The following is a 19,912-nucleotide window of genomic DNA, read 5'->3' on the forward strand; positions in this document are numbered from 1 at the left end:
CCCACCCTTTTGTCACACTCTGCTTCTTATTAAGCAAAAGACCAGGCATCTGTGTCTTTATTATCTTGTTTGCAGGTTAGGTGAACAACTTTTTAAGGCCTGTTTGTTAATCGTTTCTACTATGTCTGCATCAGGATATTCAACTTTTTAAAGGATGGTTTCACTGTACCCTGAACTCTGATGCTATTCTGTATTGCTAAATAACAGTATTATAAGCACCTAGCTATCAAGAAGGCAGCACAGTGGCATATAGGCCTCCTGCACATTCACCCAGTCTAGGACAATTTGTAGTCATCTTTTTTTAATTATTACTATTTTTCTTTTATAACTCCAAGCATCTGTCTTGGGCTTACCTGGGTATGTTTAAAAACACTATACACTGGAACTTCAGCTCCTGGATCTTTGGAGTCAGGTCTGTACCATCACACTACAAAGCCAAAGTGACAGAGCACAGAGAAATTGCTGAGTGGAGCCACAGACAAGAGAAGTGTTGCTGCTTTGTAACAACTTTCCCAAGATTTTCCTTGGAATGTGTTGCAAATGGCATGCTCAAAACTGAAAAGTAACAGAGCCATTAAACTCTCACCTCGCTCTCTCTTCATTCCTCCCTCTTCTCACAATACTACGGCACAATTTCTTATACTTACCACAACTTTAACATGCTTGGATAAATCTCTTGAGCTTCTTTGCAGAAAGTCTGTAAAGGCTGCCTGAAACAGAAGTAAGTGCAGGAATTGTCATCACTGCTTCCTCGCTCATCTTTCCTCATTTCTTATCACACCACAGAGCTAATTACCAAATGCAATCCTTTTGTCAAACTTATTATTTCTTGCTCTCAGGAGATATGATGGTTTGTTTTTTTTAAATTATGATACTTCTTCTGAGAGGTTAACCAAAGAAGGTCCTTGGATTTCCAAGGATTTAAATGCAAAGTCTTGCTCGCATATCTGTTTTGATGTTTAAGACACATGGGTGCAGTGGGAGTCATCATCCAGAAAGGCACACATTATTAAATTAGTGTTTCTCTCTTAATAACTGCATTTTGGAATAAAGTGTTGTCCATGTACCTCCTGAATGCAGAAGTGGGTAATTTCACCTGAATATTCACACGTGAAGACTAACCACTCCAAATAGCTGATCTCCGCCCTCCACTCCCCATGACCCTACATCCCAGACTACTCCTCACAGCTACCAAGACACAGGCCAACACTTGGGGAATTTCTCTAGCAAAGTCAATACCAGTGTGCTGCCCAAACCCTGAACGAAGCAGAGCAGTTTACTGAGAAGCTTACAAGCCAGAAGCAGGGGGACTAAGGCATGACCAGTCCTATGTGCAAAGGAGTAGTGTTTCTCTCACCTGCTAAGCAGTGTAAAACAGTGCTTCGGGCACTTTCCAACAGACGTGTGTGTGGCATTGCCAGAAACAGTACATGTGTGCTTTAAATTGCAACGGGCAAAATGAACTGGCATAAGCTCCTGATGTGACAGTGAGGGGGAAGGCACTGAAGAAAACATTCAAACAACTAAGTTAACATCATTCTGTAGGATGAATCACAACTCACCCCTGCATAAAACATTTTATTTCTAAATCGGCTGTTGAATTTCTCTGGATTTGCTTCTGTGAAAGGATAAAAAGGAAAAAATATGAACACCCTAATAAAACAAGTAGACTCCATTGTACCTTCACATTCCCTGCTAGCACTATAGTGCTTTTAGCACACATCACTCAGTGAAAATATCAACATAAATACATTTTTCCTGTGTGAGAGTCCCCCATCTGTTCCATTATCTACTCTTAAATTTCAAACATTGATATTGAATCCTTCCCCTTTCCTGTAGGGTGAAAACAGGCGGAAACATAAGCAAAGAGAGAACAAGAATACAATCAGTTAATTTATCAGCTCTCAGACTATTCATCTCATGATCCCTCAGCATCATTTGTGAGACTTCTGTTTCCACCAACACAGAATGAATTATTAGAAATCCATGAAACACTAACTTATGCTTTTAAGCAGGAGTAAAGTATTATTAAATTACAAGATGAGACAGACACTTAAATTCTGATGTGTTACAAAGAAGATATCTAGAAGGTACTGAGGAATGACATCTCTACCCAAATATTCCTACAGCAAAAAAAACGTGGTTACTCTAAAACCTATTTAGAGAACTGTTTCATTTTGATTAGATTCCAAGTGATGGAGAATTTTAATAGTCAAGTAGCAATGTACATCTCATGGTTAATTATTCTCACTGTTAAAATAAACGTGGGGTTTTTTCCTGCCTTGAACTTTTCAGACTTTAACTGCCAACTGCTAAATCTTATTCTATCTCTGTCAGATTAAAAAGCCCCTAACTATCAGATATCTTCTCCTTGCGTAAATACTTTTAGGCAGTGATTAAATCACCTCTTAACCTTCTCTCTGATAAGCTAAATGGAGCTCCTTTAATCTCCCTGTCTAAGGCAGGCTTCCCAGAACACAGGTCATTCTCGTGCCTCCCTGAGAACCACTTTCCTAGCCCGTGGCATCCCGCAGTTTCAGCCCTTCTGACACTGTACTCAGTGATCATCACAGGTACCAAACGCCTGTCCTTGCTCAGTAACTCTCCAGTGAAAACATCCAAGCATCGAGATAACCCTTCTGGCTAAAGCACCACACAGGCGTGAACACTTCCAAATTAATTCTTCTCAAATGACCGCTTGAAACCGTGTTTCTAGTTCTCTTTGAAGTCACTACATCTCACAGTATCAGGCTCCATTTTGTAAGAACGAGCTACTTTGCATTTCTTGTTTGACTGTTTGCCCAGCTGCTGTATCATCCATTCCTTGTGTTCCAGGTAAGCCTGGAACGCCGTCAGGGCCACCTATTCTTCAGCTAATTTAACTGTGTAAGTAAATCTCATCTCACTTCTTGAGCTGACCGCTCTATATGTAAAGTCCCAACGCCCCAAGCTAAGAAGCAGGAGGCTCCTGAAGGCTTAGTGCCTGTGCTGCACGTTCTCTGATCCCAGATGGCCCTGGGCAGCAGCCACCAGAGCGTTGGCTCTTACAGGGATCTTACAACAAATACTGACCAGAATCAAAGCCCCAGTTTAGACCAGAAAAGGAGGTCAGGGACTCAGCAGTCTTCAACGTACTGAACTGCTCCTACTTCTAACATAGGAGGTGAGCATGGGTAGGGAGGAAGGGCTCTTTCTGTGATGTGGAATAGAGCCTGAAGTTGAGTAGAGTGCAACTTTGACTGTAGAAGTAAATCACTGACTGCATATCCACGGCTCACTCCATCCTCACCACTCTCAAGCCGTCAAGGGAGCAGCAAAGGGAATGTGGTAGACTCGGGGAGGGGGGAGCAGGGTGGTTGTCCTGCAAATGAACAGTCCTGTAGACATGCTGTTTGATCCCTCAGCTCTACAGGGACAAAGTAAATTGCATCTCCTCTGCTTCACCAAAGCAAAAGGATAACGGGGAGGAAACTGGAAAAAGTCAGTACTCAGAACAGATCCTGAAGAAGCAAAGCTAAATACCTTAGGCTTGGAGCCAACCCTCAAGGCTCAATCTGATTAGTCCCAAGAAAAATGTAGAGGTTGCCATGGAAATGGCCACATTCATGTACAGGCTCCTCCAAGACACTGCAATCACTGTTTATTCTAAATATAACAATTGACCAATCTCTGTTGCATAAAGTGCCCTGATAGGCTGAGAGCTGAAATCAAATTTAATTTATTTTGGTTTGGCAGGGGCGGGACATGGCGTTTGTTTGTTTTAATACTATATGTGATTACAATAGCTCCACACAAGCAACTGCATACAACCACTTATCTTATTGGACCAAGTGCTACAGCCATGAAAGTGCTTTAAGTTTTGCTAAGAGTTTCTCCAGATTGTCATCAATTCTAAATGAGATCAGAATCTATTTTGCACTGCTTAATTCATAAGATCATAAAATAGTTCAGGCTGGCAGGGACCTTTAAAAGGCATCTAGTCCAACTGCCCCTGCAATGAGCAGGAACATCCTCAACTAGATCAGGTTGCTCAGAGTCCCGTCCAACCTGGCCTTGAATGTTTCCAGGGATGGGGCATCGACCACTTCTCTGGGCAACCTGCTCCAGTGTTTCACCACCCACACTGTAAAAAAAAAAAAATCTTCCTTATATCCAGTCTAAATCTACCCTCTTTTAGTTCAAAACCACTACCCCTTGTCCTATCACAATAAGCCCTACTAAAAAGTCTGTCCCCACCTTTCTTATAAGCCCCTTTTGAAGTACTGAAAGGCTGCAATAAGGTCTCCCCAGAGCCTGCTCTTCTCCAGGCTGAACAACCCCAGTTCCACAAGAAAAACAATAAAACCCACATAGCAGCAACACCTCCAATGCTATAAGCTTATCTCTCCTAAAAGACATAGAACACACTTTGTATATTTTAGAATTTGAGAGAGTAAGGAAGACACCAGCAGTAACCACTTGTAAGAGCACACACTTGTACTATGAAAAGCTCTCCTGGCCACACATACCCACTCACAGACACACAGCTTGCTCTGCCAAGTAATCTTTCACCCATGTAAATTTTTAAAACACTAGCATCTCTGGAATTACATCCAGTCTTTATAGTGCTCAATAACTTCATTATTAAGTAATGCTTCCATTAAGTGAGAAAGTAGCCATGCATTTCATCTATACAGTATATTCACTCACATTAGCAATGCATAGTGCTATGTATTCATAAAAAAATGCATACAGATGTCATAATTCCATTCCTGTGCCTTTTGTGGCCCCTCATTATTATTCCTAAAGCTTGAAGCAGTCTTAAATGTTATAAAATATGCATTAGCTCATTCCATCATGTATTCTGCTCTTTATTTAGCATGGCACTAGAGTGCTATCTTTTCATCTTGAACAGACACTCTCACAGCATGAAAGTAAAGATAAGGGAGGCTGCGATTCAGAAAAAATACCTGCATATGAAGCTGAAATGACCAAAAGCTGAACACAAACAGTTGAACAAGGTTTGTTTATGCAAGCATGCTTGCCTAAACCACATAAAATAGAGCAATTCACATCAGCCCAAAGCCCACCTGTCGAGCCACGTATGGATCTATTTGGGGTAGTAACAACTGCCATCAGCAAGGGGACAAACAAGATGCTACAACAGCTCAAACTCCTGACAGTTTTGTGAACATTAAAACCTATCACTCGCATAGAGACACTCTGGACCTGTACCAAGTCCCATGATATTATGCTATACTCATCCAGAGGTACCAGCTATTCAGTTTGAGAACACAATTATCCTCCTGCTACCCTGCTACTTCCACAGTCTTGCAGCTTTTCTCCTCCCTCCACCTCCAGGCTTGCACCTGACTTGCATTTGCTTTTCTTTCTGCTCTGACACTTCTGCATCAGCCTAAAACCTCCTTTATATCTGTACTTGGTACCTCCTTTAGAAGATCAAAACCTTTGAAAAGCTCCCCTTTTAGCCCTTTTCCCCCAGTGAACGCCTTTTTTCCTTGTATTTTTTTCATTTTTATATCATGAAGCCCCCTGGAAACTCACAATACAATCACTTCGTTCCTACTCATACATATCTCAGGGTTTTATGTTCCACCTTTCCTTCTGAATTGTAAGAACATGACATTAAATCCAACTCCATTTGTAATTCATAAAATAACTGCCCATTCCTAAGGTTAAGAAAGTCAAAAGTTCCTATTACCTCTAGATTCGTGGAACTCCAATGTAACATGTGCATCAAATCCAAGGCTGAAGTAATTATTGAAGACACTGAGAGGAAGCTGCAATTGGATAATAAAAAGACGTGTAAAAATAACATGAATGAAAAATTCCATGACACACCAGGAATTAACTACTTTAAACCTTGCATCTCATGAAAACCTGTGAAGAAGAAAGTGGAACAGATCAGGGAAATGCAGGCAGAAGGTTGTTCTAGAAGGTTAGTAACGGCTTGTGGAAGACGATCAGATAAAAAGGCCCAAAGAATACCACACATCTACAGTACTTTATGAACACACGTGTGTCTTTGTAAACACAAAGCGTTCCTTATGTTGTTGTTGGGATTGCCCATAATGCTGCTCCACTTAACATGTCAACACAAAGGTTCTCCTAATTGCTGGCACTTCAAGCTCCCCATGGAAAACAAAACTTCAGCTGTGTTATTCCTGCTTTGCAGATAACCAGGAGCAATGAAGTCCCAGACAAGAAGTCCTGATTCTATTGCGGATGCATGAGGCAGGGAAGCACACATCTGGCCTCTTCATCATTACACGTGCCCAGCGGGGCTGCAGAGAGGGAACAGCAGCATCTGATAGATAAGCTGGAAATTACAACCGAGGAGAGGAAAATGGTTCACAGAACCATTTTTTAATGACTGTAACACTTCCAACATCTCCAGTCCAAATGATGTATTACTATAAAAGTTATACCCTCACAGAAAAATTTTCCCATCCTTCAACTATCAAGATACACTAAAGGAGATTATGTGGAGATCAACACACAAGTTAGATACAAAAATACACTACACCTTGCTGTAAAGGAGGAAACGGTGTCCACTAGCAAAATCCTAAGGAACAAAATTCTACATCCTGTTTTTAGTATTGTCTAGTTTAGGAATGGATAGTAGTCACAGAGTTGCTTCTCCTACCACCCCAGGTTAATTAGAGAAAAGAAACCAATGACCTTTCAGATAAAATGCTAGGGATTTTTTTCCAGCATTTAGATCTTGAGATAAACGCTCAACGCCTGGGAGTCAGAAACAACGAATAAATGGCTGGTTTGCATTACATTTCACGCACCTCTGGAACCACTAACACATGAAAAGAGGAAAAGGAAGAGATGCAATTAAAGAACGAAAAAAGTTTGGAGCTTCTCCACCCACGCACCTTGTGGAGTAACCTAAAGATGCTCTTAGGTCATCCTATCATCTCCCTGGGGAGAAAACAAAACAAAACAAAACAAACTTGAATGCTCTAACCTTACGTGCCCCATCCTCCAGCTCATCCTGGGGCAAATCAGGGTTGCGCTCAACCTGGAGATTCCAGCGGTCCAGCTGGACAATGGTCCCATCTTCTACATGGCACAGGATCTTGGACACTGGCTCATCTGTGTAACCCTGGCAGCAGAGCGTCACCAGAGTATCAGTCATGGACAATGAAAGCAAAGTAAGTCACTCTACAATTACCTGACAGACCTCCCTCTTTCCACACAGGCCTAAAACACCAGATTGAATGTTCCTAAGACAACCTCAGAATATTGCTAAATTTTGATATATCAAGCATTTCAACAAGCTGTTGCTGAGGTACACAAGTGTTGGGCAGGCAAAGTAAGGCCATAAGGAGAGGAGCTCAAAGTGTATTTGCCTTGCCTGGAATGACTTCAGTGGTGTAGTCAAGCATAAATACAGAGACATAAAGTTTAAACTATGTTTCAATTAGAAGCCTGCATATTCTCCTCATTGCTTGGCCTGAAATACCAGACACATTTACGTACACTTTTGTTACAACTACTACATGATTAGTAGTTCAAGATACGAGACTGCACTTTGAACCAAACCATTGTGCCTAACTGAATCAGACCTCGGACACAGCCCTACCTGCTATTTTAGCCAAAATGAAGTTCCACCCTACACAAATAAATCAGAGCAGCAAGTTGAGAGCCCATACGTAAGGGTACCCCAGTCAGTGCTTACCCCACCCCAGTTGAGGGTGCGGGCAAGGTCGTTCCCAGTGCCAAGCGGAAGGACAGCCACTGGAGGCGGGGGGCTGAGTTGCAGCTCATCGAGGATGGAGAGGATCCAGCCCACCTATAACAAGGGAAATGCAGAGAACTGTTAGTCAGGAAGATTAAAAGGGATGGAAAGAAGGAAAGAGACATATTTTGATCACAAGTACTTTACAGAGAGGATCAAGTAAAAGAAAAGGGAGAAGGAAAAATTAGGATACCAGAAATTTAACTCTACAAATGCCCCATCTGAGGTTACACCTTTCAGAGAACAGGTACACCAGTTTTCATGAAGCTCCTGTGCAAGCACAAGCAATGGGATGTAACCACTGACTAACAGCAAGCAGAAACACTGAGGAAAGGGAGCACTTAAGTTCCTGTTCTTTCAGCAGGAAATGAAAACACGTAGAATTACACCTGGTATCATAACGCTGTCTAAATATTGCTCTAAAAAATACTATATGTAAAAATGAGTGAAGAATAATATGGACAACTCAAGATAATTGTTTTAAAACGCCATTATGCTGAAGGAAATTAAACCTTTGACAACTGTTACGAAAGAAGATGTGAAAGAGACGTTAAAACAGCATGGTATCTCAGCACATGTCCTGGAACCATTTGGACCACATTGGTTCATTTGAAGTCAAGCGTGGACTTGCACACAGGTCTCCCATTCCCCAGACAAGAGACCTAAGTGCTGAATTATTTCACTCAGTGAAAAGCATAATATATGTATACGTAACATATATATTCTAGTCATATGTATATACACTCTCATACATAAAGTAAAAGACTAAAAGACTAGAAAAAAAAACCGACTCTAAGGCTCAAGGTTGAAGGTTTTGTGTTGAAATGATGAATCTGGTTCATTTGTATTGTAAGCTATTAGTTATTTTAGAGAGCTGTTTCTCTCTCCTGTCCCTATTCTGGACTACATAAAAACTTTCAAATAGAAATCTATCCAAAAGGAATAAATTGCTGTAAAATATTTTGTTTTCATTAAATGGTAGTTGCCAAGCAGGGAAAGAATCGTTGTTGAAGATGTCATCAAGATTTTTTTGACCGAAATCCTTGCTACAGGAAAATAGGACTATTTCTTATATTATTTCTCATCTTAAAAAAAAATATAATCTGTGAAAGAACCTGTGCTGCATTTTTAAATAAAGAATTAAGAAAAAAGAAACACAAGATAAAATCTGATTTGTTTTTTCCCTGATGTCAGTGTTCAAACATGCAGCCTCTACTGGAAATGTGAGCTTTTAGACAAGACAGAAAACTGAACTCCTGACTGCAGACAGACAGGATTTTTCCTGCCCCAACTAATATTAGTATGATTTCAAATAGATTCTTAAACCAAACGGGGATGTCACTGGAGCTTCATGAAAGGCACCCAGCATAACATGGGCACTGGTAACAACAGTGGGGATTTGAAAGACTGCAGAGGGAGTGGTTTGGTCAGTATAGCTATTTGCTATCCTAGGGTATGTCTTTCTCCAAGTCTCTTGACAGATAAGCTTAATCTTGGATAAATAACATTTACCAGACAGTTATTTCTCATAACCAATTGTCCAATTATTAAAGCATTTGTCTAGGATGTGATCCCGTATTACAGCTCATTGTCTCACAATCATCATCTGAATTGCTTACCGCTCCCCTGAACTTGGATGTCACCAAAGGTACTTAGGTCTATCATAGGCACCATGGGAGGACTAAGTAGGGGCCTTCAGGAATTTTCCCGAGGTAAGCAATCCTCTACCTTTCAAAGTATCTGTCCTTCAGCACTGACATCGGGACTCTCCATTCCGTCTCCTGTTAAGTTCACTGGGGCCAGGACTTCCTAAAGAGTCCCTTATCATTAGCTCTTTGTCTTGCCACTGACTGAATCCGTACATCTGTACCTCAGCCTCCAGCGGGTACAGCTAACATTACAATACTTACCATTTCTGTAAATGCTTTTAAGTAACATAAATTAGTAATTTGATGTTTCTAAGTACAACGTTGCTATTTAACTTGGTGTCATTCCTAAACCTTGTGCACTAGTTTTACAACCAAGGATGACATAAACTCTCATTTCCCTGTAAACAGAAACCTCCTGACTGCTTTGAAAGCAAAGCTTTCCACTCCTGCCCTGGAAAGGAACAGCAAGCAGCAATGATGGAAAAGTTACAACAAGTTCTAATTCACCTCAGTAATGCTGGGTAACATCTGGTCTCGCTGAATATTCACTAAGCCCATTTGAGCCAGATTATTCAGGTCCAGATGCGATGGCTTTGGGAATAACTAGCCATTTCTTTGCCTCCAACCGAGCAGCAGCAAAGGGAGTAGCGGAGCGCTGCTCGTACCAACGAGAAGGTGCTGCCACCTGCCGCTTGCACTGCTCCAAGGGGAGACCAGGGATGGGCAGACTCTACCTAGGTGCGTTCAGTTCTAATTTCATATTTTCGGGATTAAATTCCGCCCCCCCCCCCCCCAAATATTGGCTTCCTCAGATGGAAGAGAAAGACTTTCAGAAACAGATTAAAACACTTTTTTTGCGGTTTAAGCCTCCTGCTAAAGCAATGCCTTGCACTTCTTCAAGGAAACTTCACAGTTCAGTAGTGTCATCTTTTCCCAGGTACCAGTAAGACAGTAGTCTAACCACAGGGGTTTTTTCTTCACTCTTGCAGGGGAAGCACTGGTATTAACAACCCCTACATCTGGTGTTTTAAAAGAACACACAGAAGCCGAACAGAAAGTTCCCCCAGAAATTCAAGCAGAGATGGTTTAATGGTGGGGGTTCAGCTCACTATAAAAACAATAGTCCTCCCCTTGCCCTAAACGTCTGCGTATGTCTATCCTGGACAGCCATTGCGCCTGAAGAGCATTTTCCTTACCATACTTACTGTTACAACTATTATCAAATGCATGTTTGGGGAACTGAACTTCACAGAGATTAAAGGTCAATTTTTCAACTGTATTTAAGCATTCTGTGGCACCAACCGAGATTTACAATATTCCAAAATACTGGAAAGAGAAATGTGGTTATAATTCCTATATGACCATGCATGGCCTCCAAGACCCTGAACTGCAGAGCCTGTCTCCAACTGAAGGTGCCTCGACCCTTTAAGGGTCTGAAAGGTCTGAACCTGTTCACTTATCCAAGAACACACAGAACTTTCGTAGCAAATAAAAATACTGACCCTGGTTCTGCCAGATCCCAGGCTAGTAGTACGACCAATGCAATAGCCTTCCTCACAAGTGCTTTGTAAAGGAAGTGGGGAAACTCACTTTCTTCAGGCACAGAGAAGACTCTTATTTGACTGTACTCAGGCATCATGGAGACAACAGCAGGAAGGAGCAGAAACTAAGATTTAATGGCTCCCAGACATGGACTTAACCTGCCTGATTTGTGTAAATACTGACAGCAGGCTGGCAAAGTTAATCTATTTTTTTTTAAGCTGTACCAAATCTTTAAGCATAAAGTAGACAGGACCTTGGACATTAGGATCTGGCCCATCACTATGCAGGCCTGGCCACACAGAAAGCTAAAAGCAAAAAAGCAAGGTTTCACAAGCGTAAGGTTTGTCATCTGGCTCTTCAGGCATCACAAGGTGGGAAACCCACAACTGTGAGGAATTTACTCTCTTGGTGATGACCACAGGGCTGCCAGGCAGCGGCCACTTACCGTCCCGTCCCCGCCACAGGCCAGGATCCGCAGGTTTGGCACTTTTCTGTACAGCTCCAGCCTGGCCAGGACAGGGAAAAGGAAAAAGGGGCAGGGGGGGAAGTCAGAGCAATGATGCAGGCACTTTTATGCATTTTGCTGAATGACAGTTTAATCACTGCTTAATCATCCATTACTAAGGGTGTGGGTAGAGGTGGAAAAACAAAAAAAAACAACACAACCTCAGTGATGCCAAGCCTCAGCAGTGAGGAGGCATCAGCCCTGGCACCCACAGGCATTACAGGCCCTGACCCAAGCTGAGCCCTGCGCCTCATCTCACTTCACACACGCAAAAATCCACTCGGATGAGAAATGACGCCTTCCTCCATGGTTAGGCAGCATCCCCTGAGGACTATTTTATCTGTTTAGCGTGTTCCCATGCTAAATCTGAAAGGCCATATTCTCACACTCCCCCTGGAGATGACAAAATCTTCCACTTCTGTCTTACCCTAAAGCAAAAAATATAAACATTTAAGGTTTTTAAACAAATTTAGCATTTCTCATCAGGATTTGCCAAGTCATCATTTCTGAGGCTTGTGGAACATGACAGCTCTTTCAACTGGTAACTCTTTTTTTTTTTTAACACCAGAGAAGGCAATAACAACTAACAGAGACCATCTTCCGGATATCCAACCAAAGATATCAACAGGAGAGCCAAAAAAACACCAATTAAAGACCTGTTCCTTCAGTTACATGAAAGAGGCATAATGAAACCCAATGGAGGGGATACACTCACACCTAGAGAGCCTAGTGAACCGAGGACTTAACCCTCCTTTAACTCCATTACACAGCTCTGAAAACTGTACATCTACTTTAATGGTTCTATACATCACGAATGGAGTAGCAGTAGAGATATTTCAGCAGGAAAAATAAGCTTGGATCCCCTATAAGTATGAATAGTAAATACTCAGACAGTTCTTCTATAGCTAAATATTTGATTTTACACGATTACTATCTTTTTGTGCCATGTAACTTGTGACAGTAGCAGGAACAGATGGTTAAGTAAAACAAGTGTCATTATCTCCCACACCATAGGATGGTCGCTTAACAGCAAGAGCCAGCCCTTTAAGGATAGATCCTCCCTACCTTGGAAAAGGCTCACACTTCAACTATTGCTCAGAAAAGCTGAGTTAGTTACTCAGCAAGCACCAGATAGTTGCATTCTGCTGTCTCGTACAGAAATTTGGAGGCAGCCTCACCCTGCTGTAATACTCAGCCATCAGAGAAAGGTCAGGGAGTAGGAGCAGCAGCAGGGCCACCTCGGAGCCATCTGGAACTGGCTCTGTCCGACATGAGGGCAGCTCCTGATCTCTCGTCACAGACGGCACCACTGCAGACTCCCTCCTGCTATCAAAACCTGGACACATAAACCCCATACACAGTCTACCAATCCATCCAGGCTAGACCTTTGTCTGCTTTCCTGATACGAAAAGAATTATCGTCCGAGAAACTTACGCATCTCTTGGCCCTTCCTGAGAGAGATCAAAGACCTGGCGTGGATTCAAATACCACATAAACATTTGGAGAACCTTGGTGCCCTGGGAACAGAGAAAAATCAAATGAAGGGAAATTATGAATTGCTTAAGTATTATTAGAAATAATAGTGTTCATTATTCACTATATTTGGACTGCCTTTCTCTGTGCTTTATAAAGCAAACAGAAATCAAGAAAAAAACAAACTAGAAAGTGGCATAGCAAAGAACTATTCTATAGAATAGCAACCCACCAGTCTGGGGAGGGTCACTTTAACAACACAGATTTAACAACACAGATCATAAGAACAGGTATTCAGGGTCAGACCAAAGGTTCAGCTCCTTCAGCAACCTGTTCTCCTGCCGCTCACCACCTGCGAGAAGCAGCCTATGTTAACCCACACCACCCTCAGCCATCCATGCCAGCAAGAAGCTGAACAAGTCTGCAGGCAAAGTCACCATCACACTGAACAGTGTCTTGCCCAACATCCAAGCAATGTCACTGCTTTGACCTTCACCATCACCACCACAAACAGTCGTAAGTGTAGCGCTCTACCATCTAATGAAGCAGGAACCAAGGACTCTATGGGCTACAGCTGCCCCAGTGCTCCCTCTCAGTGCTGTGTGGCCAGCCCATCACCTAAAGATATAACGTTCCGTCTTCTCAAACTCTTGGATTCATATTCCAGTCACTTGATTCCCTTCCTTCATATTCTGCCCAGACACAAAGTGGCAGGATATCCTACTAGCAGAAGAGGGTGAAAAACCCCATGGGGTGAGCTTGTACTCCAAAGTAATTCAAGAATATTTCAGACATAGCCTAGGGGATGCAAGTCAGGAATTTTCAGTAGTGCAGCATGTGTGGTTATGGTCATAGAACAGAAAGTTGAGTTATACCCCTTCTACAGAGACGCCTGTCTATGTCACATGAAACAGGCTGCAGTCCTTCTCATTCACCCTAAACTTCCTGCTGAGGTGTTGGGCGCATTTCTTCCCCTGTCTACATATTCACAGGCTCCCCATTCCAGGCCTCACCAAGTTACAGGATTTCCTTCTGACCTTGGCCAGGCTAACTGCTCTCTTCCCAAGGAGCAGCTTGCTGGGGAAAAATCCAATAGAATCTACACTCCTTTGGCCTGGGATGTCTCATGGTGGAACATTTCTACGCAGTGCCCATTAACTCCGACATTTTCAGTTATCAGCAGACATTATAGGAAGTGCTCAGCTCTGCATGCCACCATTTATTCAAGCTTTTTAAATTTCAATAATCTTTGACCTTCCCTTTTTCATTCATTGATGTTATAATGATTTGCTTCTCCCCTGTTTCTTTTTCATTAGCTCCTCTTTCTGAGGAATTGCTCTTCTGTCTGACAACCTTCCCTAAGCAGAGAACCAAGCATAGCAGTAAAAGTGCCTCAGAAAAGGTATAAGAACAGAGAAAACAAATGTGATATTTGCTGTAGGTATTCTCCAAGCCTCAGCTATTTGCAGTTCACAGAACTCAAGCCACAGGGGGATTGAGGACTTCAGTAAACTTCAGAGTTTTCTCTTCCAAATCTCTTCTTTGGCCCAAGTAAACTTTCAGCAACAACAACATCCTACGGCAAGGAGTTTTGCAGCCGAAGTACACGTTGTGAGAAGGACTAACTTCTTCCTTTGTTCTGAATCCTTAGCAGTTTCATTTGATATTCTCCCTAATTCTTCTAACAGAGGAGAAAGCAAGCAGCAGCTATGATACTGTCCATGTTCTACGGGACTCTGTTGTATCCTACATCAATCTTTTCAACAAGGAGGCCCTGTCAGATTAGCTGATATTCAAAAACTGACAGAACTAAATCAGGAAAACATTCACTTGGATAAGTATTAATTCCAAGAACCCTAAGAAAGAAGTCTATTACTTAATCATGTCAGTCACTGAAACTTGCTTGTCCATGGTACAGTACAAGACCAGTAATGATTTTTTTAAAATGCCATAGGAATGTGTCTTTTCACATTCGCTAATTTCACTAAGCTTTTTTAGTAAAATTAAATCTCCTTCTGTATAAGAGAAAAGTCTAAGACTTCACTGGCAATCTAGATTTCCTGCGGAAAGATGAAGTCTTCTGAAAACCTCCAAACCACCACTTTAGATTCTTTTCAAGAATCTGAAGATAGGAATGTAACTGCTCAAACACTAAAGTGTCCATTCCACCCATCCAATTCCATTGCAGTGGAAAGGTCATTCAACAACAAAGACCTCTTCAAAGGGCCACAATTCAGTTGCACAGAGCTCTTCCTATCTGACTCACCAGGAACCGTTCGTGCTTGCAGAAACGCTGTTGTTAAACTAAAGCTTTGTGACCTAGATCCAGATGATGTTCTTACCTGGTTCCCTCCACTTTTTGGATTGACAAAAACCAGCAGCGGCTTCATGAGTGGAGAGGAGATAGGCTTTATCACAAATGGCCGACCTTTGTTATCCTGAGAAACAGAAGCAAGAAACAGCTTTAGTATGAGCTATGTATGTTTCCCTGCCTTAACGTGTGCCGGTGACCCAACCTAGCTCTGACAAAACTACGTCAGGTACTGGAAATAGTACAGCCACATTAATGTAGTGCTCAGTTGGGACTAATTTATCCAGCTGAAACAGTTGAGTAAGAAAATAAGAAGGAAAAAAACCCTTCAGGCCAGCACAAACCTTTTTTTAAAATTTTACTCAATGTTATTTCCCCTAAAAAAACATTATTCACACAGCACTAAATGTGTCAGACAAAGTGCTATTTCTAATACGAACAATTTTCCAATGGAAAATAGGAGGAGATAAACTACTTATTTTGACAATTCCATCTAACAGACAAGTTGTATCAGTACTTAGCCATGGATGACCTGCTCGCGACTTCTTGCCCTTGCTGGCCCTCCCACTTTGAACAAATGTCACAGATCAAACATGACAGGTCAGTGAGGAAGCTTTTTGCCTCCCTTCTCTCTAGACCTGCAGAACACCAGCGTGCCCAATGGTGAGTGCACTCTCCTGGGCTGTGGCAGCCAGATTCAAGCTTCTGGTCTGCAGTTCTCCCACCACCCAAGTGAGGACATTCACCAGAGAGCTCTGTCTATGCAGAGGTGAGTCTTCCTCCACCTCTCCCTATAACGCTGTTCTTTATGTATATAATTTATCCACGAGGCAGGGTTCTATAAACTGTGAGATAAACCAAATCATCAGATGATTCATCTGTTTGCTCTCTCTGTGGCCCAACGTCAATTTTCACACAGGCAGGATATTTCTACTATGAGAACTCCTGAGGGAGATACGCTCAAATCAGGTCAGACCCTTGCATCTGTGCACTTACCATGGATTTCACAACCCCAATTTCACACCCCTGCTCTGCCTAGTGGAAACCAACCATCTGAGTGGAGTCTTTTACATCCCAAGGGAATGCTGTTTCGTTCGGCTGCTGGTCCTTCTGGAGTCTGGTATGTTGTTTCTCGAAAAATCAACTCCGCAAATAAGAAACTTCTTGTACAAATTTTATCAAAACTGATCTCTTCCCACAACAAATTCAGAAATGTGCAATTTTTCAGTGGAAAAAAAATATTAAAAACTGCAGTAAAGTCTGCATTTAGACACTTAAACAAAAGAAGTCTGATTTCTAAAGCACCTGAGTACCTACTTCATTGCTTCTTTTGCTGGCTTTTCTTTTAAAAGACGTTCTCTTCTTTCGCCGTGTTGACGTCTTTAACGAGTTCTATACCAAAAGAAAAAAGAATACATGAAAAGCAAAATAAAATTTAGAAGACAGGCCCAGACAGAGCCCCTTTACGAAGCTCTTCCATGCATGTCCACTTGGAGAATGATAAGAGTATCTGGCACATGCTCGAGTTTTAAATTACATGCGCGGCATGCTTTACACTTCCACACCACCGTTTATGGAGAAAGCCACACACGGAGACCAGACTGGTGCTTTGGAACTGGAAACTTTCCCACGCTGTGAGGGGGGAAAAAGATCAGATGCTCCCATAGACTCACATAACACCACATGTTGTACCTGCCAACCCTCCCAATAGGGGTAGGAGACGCCCATTTCCCCTTCGGGGCTCCAGTCTCCTGCCCAATCAGGCTCGTCTCCTGGTATGGAGACCACCTGCATAAAGATGTAATAAAAAACATGATAAATGAGATATTTTTCATGTTTTTTTTTTTCTTCAGTAGGAAAGAAAACAACAAGTTTTAGCTCTGGCAACCATTATGACTCAACAAAACGCAGGCCACCATGGTGTACGATGCTGGCACTGTAGAGTCAGTTCCAGCCCATCAAGAAACTTGTGTAAACATCTGCTACGGAACAAACTGAATTGTTTACATATAAGGATTTGGGTGATGAGGGTGTTTGTGGGGGCTTTGTTTGTTTTTAAATAATAATATCACTTAACTACATGGGAAAAAAAATAACTGTGAAACTGCTTGTATTTTTACAGAACCTATTAAAATACAACTTGCAAAGCTATTCTCCAGGCTGGCGATAGCCTGCTCAGTGATACTGAACCACAAAGGTGTTCTGGTGTGATAAAACCAGTCTGAAAATGGGAATCTTATTTTTAATTATATTAAATCAGTAGCTGAAGTCATACCTGCAGGAAACCCTAACCCTTTGCATATGACTGAAATTTTGTATTATAGAAAATACTGTAAATATTTTCTCAGTATTTCAATTCTTAGTCTAGCCATCACCAGGAAATAAGGTAACACAGGGAACTAGAAGAAAGTTTATTGATTTTCTTCTGGCTTCTAGAGGGAGCAAGATCCACTCAGCTTGTCCAAAAGTTCATTTCCATCCTGACCTTATTCAAAAGCATACCACTAACAAAAAACGTCAATGACCAGAGATCATAACATCTGTAAGCAGTGGTGCCTGTCCTTAATCCTGTTTGCTAACCAGCATTAGCAAGAAGAGCTACTAGACTCTGTTTAATACCTAACAACCACTTCCAGAACTTCAAGACTTCAGTACAACACATTGGATATAGAAGTTAAGGCTTCCCATCTCTGAGAAGTTAAGAAAAACCAACAGCTAACTCAAATACCTAAAGACACTGTCCTTTTTCACACAGACCAAGAGAAGCCTGCCATATAGCCCAAGGTCCCAAGCTTTTTGTCACCTCTCAACATTCCTTGTGGATCAGGATATAGTTATGCCTTGTTGCTCACCGAAAATACTGAAGACAAGACGGCTCTGCGGAGCAATTACAGGACATTTGCCCTTTTAGACTATATTTTGAGAAACTATATAAAGAAGCGTTCGTACTCTTCCCAGCTCTGATGCCAAGTGATGTTGAAAGCATGATAAGCCACAAAGACTGCACTGACTACAGAAGTGCGTCGGCAATATCATCTGCACGGTCTTTCGTTGCCCTACCTCAGTAGTCAGGCTGACTGCAGACAAAAGTCTTTATGTCAGCATAGAGGTACAGGACATTACTCTCAAAGCTGCCTCCCACGAGGGCCTTGGCCCAGTTCCTCAGCTCTTCTCTGCTGAAGGATTCTCCCTGGAGTGGGGCAAAACACATGACAGGAGATCGAGCCTATCCACGGTCTTGCCAGTGGTCTGCTGAAAGTTCAAGGGTATATTGAGCCTTCTCCCTGTGCTTCAGTACATCCAGATGTCAAATTCAACACGCTTCTCCTATTGGTGAAGTGCAAATTGTAGTCTGTAACTCATGTTAGATATTATACCAGGCAAATATTTAACTCTGCTTCTGGAAGAACTGCACTTTTTATTCTACTTCCACAATGGATGGATATAAGTCCAGTGAAAATTCTTCTGGAAAGGGCAAAGACAGTTCAGTAAAATCCGGACTAATTTAAAAAAAATAAATAAAAGTTTCAAGAATGTTTAAAAGTTGTCATTAAATTGCACTATAACATACCTCTTTTCTTGCCTATGGGTGGGGTGGGAAGAGGCACGCAACTATTAGACAGAAACAGTTTTATGCTAAGCCTCCATTCATTATTATAACACTTTTCATGTCCACACTCAAAAAGGCAATAAAACATGCTACGTCACAACTATGTTACTTTACTTTTTTTTAAACATGCCTGCACCTATAGTGTTAAGAGAACCTAAAGCTTTGCTATGATGATTGCAACTGCATGTCATAGCAGATGAAAGGCAAAAAAGCTGATTAAACATATGCAGGTTCTCTTTGCAAACATGCACAAGAACAGCCAAGAGTAATCATCAGTCTTTGCACATTAAACTGAAGAAATGGATACATACTACCTTGTCCACGTAACAAGGTGATGAGTATTTTATAAACGTACAGTGTTATTCAGTGCAGTACCTGATAGAAAAGCATACCTTTAAATGGGCATCATATGTAAATCCTAACTTGCCTCTAGAGAGGAAACCTCTCCCTTGTGGATGTCAGTTTGGCCATCTTAAAGAGCAATTTTTGGTATTCTTGCATGGTCACTCTAGTTCTAAGCAAGCTTAGCTAGACGAACAGTAGAATTTGACGACTCCTTGTATGGCGCTGGGTGGCGAGAGGGCCGCGGACTACCTCAAGCAAGTCCAATGGACCCTTTCAACCTCTTCCTTTACAGCATTTCACCCTTCATTTTCGAAGGCTTTTAACCTGTGGGGCTTCAAATGACTTAAATAACAAACAGCCTCTGGGAATGTCAATCTTGACCATCTTCCAGTTGTTCATAAAAAACAATCAGTCAAGCCAGGAGCAGTCAGCAATTGAGGAAATAGAAAAATAAGCCCAGAAGTATATTCACTAGCACTTTTTCAAGGTCTTTCAAGGAGGAAGAAGAAAAGAAAACACCTCGTTTACTCATCTTGAACAAAGAAGAAAAAAAAAAAAAGGAATTTTACAGTTTCTGCCTTTGCCTTCCGAAACAAAAGACAGAGTACATCAGTAAGTGCATCAGCCAGATCCTCCTTATTGTCTGCTTTTCTCCCACAGAGTAAGCATAGCAAGTCCATTCCCAGAGCTAACACCCCTTGGGCTACCAAACCTCACCTTTACCAAT

General features: G+C 41.8%; 1 protein-coding gene across 4 annotated transcripts in view; it reads right to left on the reverse strand.

Annotated features, from left to right (window-relative positions):
• DGKI (diacylglycerol kinase iota) overlaps positions 1-19,912 on the reverse strand; it is a 224,589-nt gene that overhangs the window by 94,587 nt on the left and 110,090 nt on the right. For 2 of the 4 annotated variants that reach the window (XM_075428816.1, XM_075428817.1), the window contains exons 9-19: positions 16,923-17,018; positions 16,548-16,622; positions 15,262-15,357; positions 12,881-12,963; positions 11,387-11,447; positions 7,691-7,804; positions 6,977-7,114; positions 5,702-5,780; positions 1,563-1,618; positions 648-710; positions 354-427 (exon numbers count right to left, since the gene is read on the reverse strand). In XM_075428816.1, the coding sequence (XP_075284931.1) occupies positions 354-427; positions 648-710; positions 1,563-1,618; positions 5,702-5,780; positions 6,977-7,114; positions 7,691-7,804; positions 11,387-11,447; positions 12,881-12,963; positions 15,262-15,357; positions 16,548-16,622; positions 16,923-17,018 (935 nt within the window). The remainder of the gene's footprint in view (positions 1-353; positions 428-647; positions 711-1,562; positions 1,619-5,701; positions 5,781-6,976; positions 7,115-7,690; positions 7,805-11,386; positions 11,448-12,880; positions 12,964-15,261; positions 15,358-16,547; positions 16,623-16,922; positions 17,019-19,912) is intronic. The other 2 variants (XM_075428819.1, XM_075428818.1) reach the window with 1 other exon arrangement.

This window comes from Opisthocomus hoazin, chromosome 8 (genome assembly GCF_030867145.1).
Source record: "Opisthocomus hoazin isolate bOpiHoa1 chromosome 8, bOpiHoa1.hap1, whole genome shotgun sequence".
NCBI lineage: Eukaryota > Metazoa > Chordata > Aves > Opisthocomiformes > Opisthocomidae > Opisthocomus > Opisthocomus hoazin.